At 49.9% G+C, this 9,669-nt stretch overlaps 1 protein-coding gene across 1 annotated transcript; it reads left to right on the forward strand.

Annotated features, from left to right (window-relative positions):
• Window positions 1-7,429: 7,429 nt before the first annotated feature.
• LOC137671091 (loricrin-like) lies at window positions 7,430-9,391 on the forward strand. Its single transcript, XM_068414363.1, has one exon. The coding sequence runs from the start codon at window positions 7,430-7,432 to the stop codon at window positions 9,389-9,391; it is 1,962 nt and encodes a 653-aa protein (XP_068270464.1).
• Window positions 9,392-9,669: the final 278 nt, after the last annotated feature.

The raw sequence follows: 9,669 nt of genomic DNA on the forward strand, positions 1-9,669 counted from the left end.
TGGACTTGGGGCTCTCTCTTTGGTCACCATCTAACATGTGGGAAGTCCAATACCAGAAATAATGGGCTCATTTGACTAGAAGTGGAATTATACAAATAATTGATTGACGTTTGAAGGAAGGTAGTGGCTTTTTACTGTGGGATTTAGGTTGCTTTACGCCCAGGCTTTGCTACATGCTGTGCATGCGCAAGCAAACCAAGAAAGAGCTTTCAGAAACCAGGTGCTTCCTGTGACACAGGCTCTCATGCAGGATGTGCCGTTGCCTCCCTCATCGCTCTCCTCCGTGAAGCTCGTGCCTGGGTCCATCTCACCCCATGGCTGCCAGCACCAGAGCCGTGGAGGGGAAGGGCAGCCGTGGTGTCGGAGGGCACCGTGCCCAAAGCACCGCGGTGCCTTTCATCACGTTCCACTTCGTGCTCCAACCTTTGCTGTCATTGCAAAATGTCTCAGTGATGAGACTGTGGGTGTGATAAGAGATCTGCATATTTAATGTAGCAGGGCTCTTGCTCAATTTTGACTTATCCTCCTTTTTGCTTTATCTGCTTGTTGCTGTCTTACTTGGTAAGACTTGTCTCTAGGTTGAGGTCTGCCAGAGAAAACAGTGGAGACTCATGTATATTTTTTTTTTAAAATAATGTTCCACTTTTTCAGAAATGTTAGACGTTTCAGTTATTTAAAAGTTATCGTTTCTGTTTGCCCGTGCTGCCGTTCCTTATCACATTCAGCAAACAGTGGTTGAAAAAAGTGAAATAACCAAAAAATATTTTCCCTCTTTTGTTTGGTAGAGGATTTGTCCTGTGATCTAAGTTTGATACAGGTATGAGGCAAAGTACACCACTTCCATACATAACCTAGAGAGCTAAAACCCATTTGAGGTGATCAGCTCTTTGGTACCCAGCAGACTCCAGGTGCAGTGTAGCATCCAAGCACGCCCACCACCAAATTTTGTCAGGTCTTAAGCAGAGCAGTTGGAAACACTTTGATCTCCAGGACGTTTCTTTGATGTAGCCTCTGTGATTTAAAGCCAGACAAAGTTGTGTTAGCGTGAGCTTTGCTTCATGCCATCGCAAAGCTGCGGTGCTGGGCGGGTGTTGCTGCTACTGGTAGGGCAGGCCCGAGTCATCCTATTCCATATCTCCCAAATTCCCATTGTAGCACTGGTAATTTCCCAATGAGCTTCAGAAGAATGAGGAACTAAGATGGGAGAAAGAAGAAAATCGAAAACAGGGTGTGCCCATGGCTTTAATGCATATTGCAAACTGCGGGGACCAGATAAAAGTGAAACCAGGAAAGGAAGGCAGAGCTGGAGACCTGAGTGTTCGACTGCCAAAGCCGTTGTATATTAATTATTGGGGAAAGTTGTTCTTATTAGGTACACAAAGTTCATCATCACTGTGTCCACGTTCCTTGGCAGAGAGATAGAAATCATGCCACGTGTTGAAATGAGGAGAAATACTCACAGAAAGCCCTAGCCAAAATTATAGGTGGTTAAGTATCATAATAAGGGCAGAAGGGCGATATCTCAGTGGACAGACCTGGGGAAGAGCTGGCACTGAGGAGAGGATTGAAAGCTTTGATCCCCAAAATAGAAGCAGAACCCAAGGGGTGGAGGCAGAAACACTTCGGGATTAAAAATAATCCTTCCCTTCCAGTTCCTGCACCCATCTGACGCCAAGGATTAAGTGGGTAGGGAGGCAGGCTGTGCCTTGTCTGAAGAGATGGGGAGGGAGGAAACACGTGTGAGAAGGAAGCAAGACTGTGGGGAGAAGAGAAGGGATTTCTGGGGCCGTGTCCTCAGGATGGGGGTGCTGACTGTGCCAGGGCAGGGGCCACCACCCCAAACAAAGCATGGCAGCAATGCTGGCCACCACCAGGGACTGTTGGCTATCGACAAGAGACGTTGTACCTGCTGTCTGGGAGTCTGTCATACCCAGCAGCACGCCTTGCATCACCACATCGTCTGGCATCAAGGGCAGGCTGCCTGTTGGGGGAGAGTGGGTAGGTCTTGCTGTGGTGGCAGGGAGCTGATGAAGAGATAAAGCTGTTCTGAATATTCTTCATGAACCACTGCCCTTCTCAAGGACCACTGAGCCCCGTCCCTAAAGGCTCAGAGCAGATGGGGGTACAAGGGAACGTCACGCTCCGTAGCCCTGAGGGTTGCCCAGAGTGTGCCCATCTCTGTGTCCACCTCGCTGGCACAAGTGTCCCACAGTGCCTCGATGTGTGTCATATGGGGATGCTGGACATCACAGGTATTTTGTGCATTAGGCCATTTTATTAAATGTTTTGCCATATTAACCTGCTGAGGGAGAAACTGAAGCCTTAGGGAGAGATGGCATAGATCAAGGAAGAGATGATCATTCATCCCACCAGCCACATTGCCTTTTCCTCCCCATCCTTTCCCACCAGCCTGCGATGCGCAAAAGGCACAGCTGGAATAGAGAATTAAACAGAAAATAATCTGAGGGCTTCAGAAATGGGCTAGATCTCCAGTGTGCCTTGGTCCCACCGACATCCAGCCCACCTGCTCCCTGTCACCAGCAGAAGCGTGGCCCTCTCCTACAATGCGGACGGCTGTGAGGATCACACCTCTTTCCTAACCCACGCAGAGGATATAATCAGGAGGTATCGAGCGAACTCATCATGAGAACACGTATGCCTCTGTGGCAATTATACTCCACCCTACTGATACAGCTTTGGTAGCTACAAACCGTGCTTCATAGTGAACAAAAATATTCAGTGCACACAGTGTTCTTTGGGGATCTCTGCATTAAATTGCTTAAAGAAAAGGGAGCTCTGACCCCCAAATGCTGGGGAGCTCTGCCTCTGCAATGGGATTTTCCTTCGTTAAGCAGCGCTTCATCTGGGGATGAGGTATTAGGGTGGGATTTTAAAGCTCTCGTTTAAGTCCCACATTTGAGACTTTCCCAAATCACTCTCCCCTGTGCATAAAATGGGGACACAACTCTGCTTTCTCTGATTTCCAGTCTCTGGTACCAAAAATCCCATTTACATGCCTGGGAAAAGGGACCTTCAGTAGTGGGAAGGAGCAGTTTGTTGGAAGCAAAACACTTTTATAATTAACAGTTGAACAGATGAAAGACCTCAGTTAGCTCAGCTGGGACTGAGACTAGCTGTAAAGCTAATTTCAGTTAATGTGAGCATTTAATTTGCTGTTGAAATGCAGGAATATGGTCTCAAATTCTGATTTTCTTGGTGTCTCGTCACAGTTTGCAAATACTACTGCTTTGCTGCTTGCAATGAGTCCTTTAACAAAGTGGCAGCATATGCCAGCACCTCTGTGGCGCTCTGACCCATCCAGCCAAGCTAACGAGCCTCATTTAGAGCAGCCAAATCAAGCTTTGTTATTCCTCACTCCCCAGCACATGTACCTAAAATCCCCGGACTCCTCTTTTCTGTGCCAGAACATGATAAACCTCTTCCTACTGCATCCTGACTGCCCTTGATCTTAATAGCAGAGATAAACAAGCTGTTCTAGATATGCTAAATATATGCTACAGCCACAACCTTTAATTTGGGTTTCAGACAAACAGTGAATCCCTTGACATTTGTATCTTCCCTGTCCTACTTACCTCCCCGGTCCAGGCACTCCACAGAGGGGCTTTGACGTTACCTGTGATGGTGTCTCCATCACATCAGGACTTGTAAGGTCTCAGCAGGGTGTTTCTAGGTGTAAACACAGCAGTCATATTGTAGGAAATGCTGCACCAAACCTTAGTGAAAGGCCAGGCGGGAAGGGGAGATGATTTTTATTTTATTTAATTTATTTGGCTCTACCCACTTGGATACTCACCCACATACTCTCAAGCAGTCGGATGTGTATGAGTACCTTGTGCAGGATCACTTGGGAGTGACGCAAGGGACACCAGGTACTGCATCTGCTGGGCTCCTCTTGACTGGCAGCAGTGAACGGTGTTTTGGGCAAGCATTTGCTAAAAATCAATAGTTATAGGGAGGTATTTTGCCTCACTCTCCTGGGTTCCTGGCCAAGTTGCAGCCTGTTATTCTACACATCATACAGTTACCGCCTGTCTCCTTGTTGGGGTAAAAGGAAGAGCAAACACACTAGTGATGTGAAGAGTTAAGAGTTCTTGGGTTTTGCCCAGAATATGGCTTTGCAAACTGCATGTTTTTACAACTGTTTGAAAGCTCAGGCTGGCTGATAAACTTCCAAAGGTTTTTCTTTCAACCTTCTTCCAAAGGTGGCTGTGCGGCGGGGGGTTCGGCGACGCTCACGGGCACCTCTGACGACGGAGCACGAGTCTGAGACGCAGGAGTGTGAAGATGAGATAAGGCTGAGCAGGTCTCGTGCTCCAGGGCAGGAAACGCACGCGGGCAAAGCAAGGAAGGAGGCACTTAGCAGAGACTATGGGTGGCACAGCCTAAGGCTCTCTGTCACAAAGCGTGGCTCTGAAATAGTAAAACAAGATACGGTTGCCTCAATCAGGTGTATCCGAGTGAAAGATCCTTCCAGCACTGCCACTTAAGAGCTTGCCTGGAGCTGGAGGGTTTTATTGGAGGAACTTCCTGCTCCTGGTTGTAATAATTCCAGTTTGGCAGAAGACAGACATGAAAAGTGTGAGCAAACTGTGTATCCAGAGGGAATTCCCCTGTGGCCATTACAGTTAAGGGATGAGGTGCCACTAGAGGAGAATGGCAAAGATGACCCTTTTTATCTCTTAACCCATGAGTAAATGTAACAGAATAGCGTATGCAGCCTGCAATAAATGATACTCTCTCAGCAAGAAGGGCTTTCCCTATTCTTATATGCTCCTGAGAGGCTTAAATAGAGCCTGTTGTATATTTATCTGCCACTGGATGTGAAACTCCCAGTATAGTCCTGATTTTTTTTTGAAACTGCTCCTTTTCTGTCATGCTCACTCTGCCTAGGACAACGCAGTCAATGCCCAGAGCATCCGAGCACGTCTCACTGCTCTTGTGTATAGAACTACCAGTGAACGTAGCAATGAAACAGCTTTTGGACTTTCTTTGAAGCTAAAATGGTGTAAGCTGGCCATGTCCCCTGGCTGTGTCACCACAGTCTGAGCAAAGACACTGGGAAGTACCAATGAAGTTATGACAGTCCACCACACTGAGGGCAAAGGCGGCTCTTCCAGTGGATGACCCCCCTGATGTGACGGGATGTGGTGGCCGTGCTCTCGCAGCACCACCAGCTCACTGCCATAACTCTCAGGGAGGACAACCGGCCCCTCTGCTCTTGTACTGAGGTCTCTGCAGACCAGCGTGGTTAAACATGAAATGGTCACAGCCCTAACCCAGGTGCTCTTACACCACTGCAAGTCTACATGAAGACCACTTCACTGCTTCTTTGGCCGTTTGGGTTTCTTTCCTCCCTTTCTCTGTAGGTCAAATCCTCCAAGGCTGGAAATCACCTGGAGCCTCCCAGATTTGCAACACTTCAGCCTCTGGCTCTATAGGCATGTGTTGTCTTTTGGGGAGCTTAAATTCATTGGACTCGAGTCTAATGTGTGTCCCTACAGCCCTGGGCAATAATGTGGGTGTCATTAGGAACATATAATACACTCCTACCAACCTGCCAGTTACAACACAATATAATGACATGCCAGAGCCACGTCCGGGTGCTCAAAAACCTTTTCTAGAATAAGAGATAAATTATCTATGTCTATAAAGACATAAGTTCCTCTTCTCCCCGCTCCATGTTTTCTTTCTGGAATGTTGGACGTCACTGTAGGCGGGATGTGAAAGTAAATCACTTGTTTTTTTCCGAAAATCCCAGAGCGTGTCTGCTTTCCCCCATTTCTTCACTTGTTGTAGGTGGAGCCATCCAATGATTTTAATATAGCTGAAAACAAAAGAGGTGGTGGAAGGGAGATATCAATCAGAAACGACAAACCCAAGATTATGCCAAGTAAGTGGGTAGTTGTCGTTGGGTTTGGCTGGTAAATAAATCAATCATTGTTTCTTTCCAAGAGGAGGACTAGATACTATATAAAAGTTCTCACACACCACGTTTCTTCACTCCATTTGACTTCTTTCCACTGGTTCGTGCCGTGGGACACGGTAAGATATTTCATGCTACTGATGAAAACTAACTTGGCTGAATAGCCTTGGAATGCTAAACTGGAAAAGGTGGGAGTAAATATGGCTTTTGGGTCTCATAGTCCAAAAATTCCTCCTTATTTAGAGTAATTATTTTTTTCTTAATGACTCAGTCTGTGGGATTACTTAATCACACAGAAAAGGGGGAGAGCTGGGACACAGACAACATGGTCTTTTGGAGCCCCTTTGATTTCTCTGGGCCCAATACCATGTCACACCGCTGTATACAGGCAGCTCCTAAATATCCTTGGAATATAAAACTAAAGCAAAAAGGCAGGAAAAAGAGTTTTTGCAGGTACTTAGCGAAGAGCGGGAAACAGAGGAACTGGAATACGAAGTGGGAGGCTGTTCTCATTTTCCAGCCTTTTATCTAAATTGGAAAGGGTTCTCTTTTGACCACCTTTTTTCTTGGAGGAACCGTTTTCTCCGCTGGCACATTTGGACACCTCAGCCCGCTGACCTGTAGATCCTGTTCATTAGGAGAGCTGTCACTTGTCAGAGGAATATAAATTACTATCACCAGCAGACAAGGATGTGGGCTGTGGTGGGGATCAAGTGCCAAAGAAGTGCTCAAACTTCACGGCATCCCTGTAGGTTTCAGCCTTGGGTACAGGCACCCATCAAGCCCTTGCAAGTGGTGACCTAGAGCATCTGCTGAAGCTTTGTGCAGATGCTTTTTTTATTTTTGCACTGCTGATATCTTTTCCGCCAGCTGTTCCTCTTTCTTCTAATTTTTAGGAAGAAATAAACCACTCACTGTGCACTTTTGAAACCGAGATTGAAGAATTTCAAAGTGCAATGAAGTTATTGTCATGCAAATGATGACCCGTGTTCTTTGTTTCTTGCGTGACATGGAATATTAATACCTGTCTCTGAGCATTATAGACCTTTCAAAATTCCCAAACCACATTTGGATAAGGGTAATTCTGGTGTACCACGGCCTTGTGCACCTCTTGCCGTGGCATGTCACTCTGATAACTTGCAAGAAGGAATGATTAAGGAATGATTATGGTTGCACCTGTCCTAGGAAAAAAAGACCAGTTATATCCTGTAGAAAACCTGGTCAAGGGATATGGAATGAGCTGAAAACTTCCCAGGTCCTTCCTGGTAATGGTTTTAATTTATAAATTCCCGAGGTTGACAATACCCTTTTGCATTAGCTGTCAGAAGTGGATGGGGGAGCAAAAAGGGAGCAGAAGACATTTTCATGTATTGGCCTGCCTTTGGAAGGGGATGGGGAGGCGCAGTAACGCAAGCTTTGCTCCCCCTGCGTTTGCTAAGGCCTGTTTTTTTCTTTCTTCTGAAGGACTCCCGGACGCCTGGGACGATGGGTTCCCATCAGCAGAAGGGCGACGGCCAAGGGATGTCTGAGCATTCTGGTGGATGCCATGGCAGTGGTGGCGGAGGAGGTTCATGCCACGGGGGTGGAGGAGGAGGATCCTGCCACAGTAGCGGTGAAGGAGGATCTCAAGGATACCAGACCCAAGGATCGTCCTGTCATGGAGGAGGAGGCAGCAGCGGCTGCGGTGGCGGTGGTGGTGCTATTTACCAGACCCACATATCATCGTCCTCCTTTGGAGGAGGAGGAGGTTCAGGCCACCAGAGCCAAGGATCCAGCTGTGGCGGCGGCAGAGGTGGAGGAGGTGGTGGTGGGTCAGGCCACCAGGGACAAGGACCCATCTGTATTATTGGAGGAGGAGGTGGAGGAGGTGGAGGAGGTGGAGGAGGTGGTGGTTCCGGCCACCAGGGTCAAGGCCCCATCTGGATTGGAGGTGGTAGCATGGGAGGAGGAAGTGGAGGTGGTTCAGGGCACCAAAGCCAAGGTCCGATCTGTATTGGGGGTGGTGGAGGAGGGGGAGATGGGGGTGGTGGTTCAGGCCACCAGGGCCAAGGGCCCATCTGTATCGGTGGAGGTGGAGGAGGAGGAGGAGGAGGAGGAGGAGGAGGTGGTTCCGGCCACCAGAGCCATGTGGCCATCTGCATTGGAAGTAAGAGCATGGGAGGGGGAGGAGGTGGTGGTTCAGGTCATCAAAGTCAAGGCCCCATCTGTATTGGAGGTGGCAGCATGGGAGGAGGAGGTGGAGGAGGTGGAGGAGGTGGTGGTTCCGGCCACCAAGGTCAAGGCCCCATATGCATTGGAGGTGGTGGCATGGGAGGAGGAGGTGGTGGTTCAGGTCATCAAAGTCAAGGCCCCATCTGCATTGGAGGTGGCGGCATGGGAGGAGGAGGTGGTGGTTCAGGTCATCAAAGTCAAGGCCCCATCTGTATTGGTGGAGGAGGCAGTGGTGGTGGTGGTGGAGGTGGTTCTGGGCACCAGGGCCAAGGCCCCATCTGCATCGGAGGTGGCGGCATGGGAGGAGGAGGTGGAGGAGGAGGTGGTTCCGGCCACCAAGGCCAAGGTCCCATCTGCATCGGAGGTGGCGGCATGGGAGGAGGAGGTGGAGGAGGTGGTGGTTCCGGCCACCAAGGCCAAGGCCCCATCTGCATCGGAGGTGGCGGCATGGGAGGAGGAGGTGGAGGAGGAGGTGGTTCCGGCCACCAAGGCCAAGGCCCCATCTGCATCGGAGGTGGCAGCATGGGAGGAGGAGGTGGAGGAGGTGGTGGTTCCGGCCACCAAGGCCAAGGCCCCATCTGCATCGGAGGTGGCAGCATGGGAGGAGGAGGTGGAGGAGGAGGTGGTTCCGGCCACCAAGGCCAAGGCCCCATCTGCATCGGAGGTGGCGGCATGGGAGGAGGAGGTGGTGGAGGAGGTGGTTCCGGCCACCAAGGCCAAGGCCCCATCTGCATCGGAGGTGGCAGCATGGGAGGAGGAGGTGGAGGAGGAGGTGGTTCCAGCCACCAAGGCCAAGGCCCCATCTGCATCGGAGGTGGCGGCATGGGAGGAGGAGGTGGAGGAGGAGGAGGTGGTTCTGGCCACCAAGGCCAAGGCCCCATCTGCATCGGAGGTGGCGGCATGGGAGGAGGAGGTGGAGGAGGAGGAGGTGGAGGAGGAGGAGGTGGTTCCGGCCACCAAGGCCAAGGCCCCATCTGCATCGGAGGTGGCGGCATGGGGGGAGGAGGAGGAGGTGGTGGAGGTGGTGGTGGTGGTTACAGCCACCAGAGCCAAGGCCCCATCTGCATCGGTGGTGGTGGTGGAGGGGGAGGAGGAGGTGGTTCAGTCCGCCAGGCCGGAGGATCATCCTCTTCTGGAGGAGGTGGCAATGGAGGCGGTTCGTCCAGTTCTGGAGGTATATCCATTCATCAGCAGACCCAGCCAATCGCCTGGCCACCGCAGACTAAACACAAGTAGTGTCCTCAGAAGGGACTCATGGATCAAGAAAGCCCAAGATACAAACATGCCTCACATTTCTTTCTCTATTAAATTTAAGAATATTTGCATCATCCCTTTCTCCTCCTCCTTGGGATTTTTCTGTTCAGCTCTGCAGCTGACCAGAACCTCTGGTGTTGTGTATCAATAACTGCCAGCCAGGGCTGGTTCATGTGTCTGTTATCATCTGCCTCAATGTTCTAGTGCTTGCACAAGACAATAAAACTTGCACTTCTATAGACCTTCAGTGTCTGATGGTT

Source organism: Nyctibius grandis, chromosome 17, assembly GCF_013368605.1.
Source record: "Nyctibius grandis isolate bNycGra1 chromosome 17, bNycGra1.pri, whole genome shotgun sequence".
NCBI classification, from domain to species: Eukaryota; Metazoa; Chordata; class Aves; order Nyctibiiformes; family Nyctibiidae; genus Nyctibius; species Nyctibius grandis.

Excerpts from the sequence above, each read along its gene's own strand:
- LOC137671091 (XM_068414363.1), top strand. The coding sequence starts at position 7,430 with ATGGGTTCCCATCAGCAGAAGGGCGACGGCCAAGGGATGTCTGAGCAT.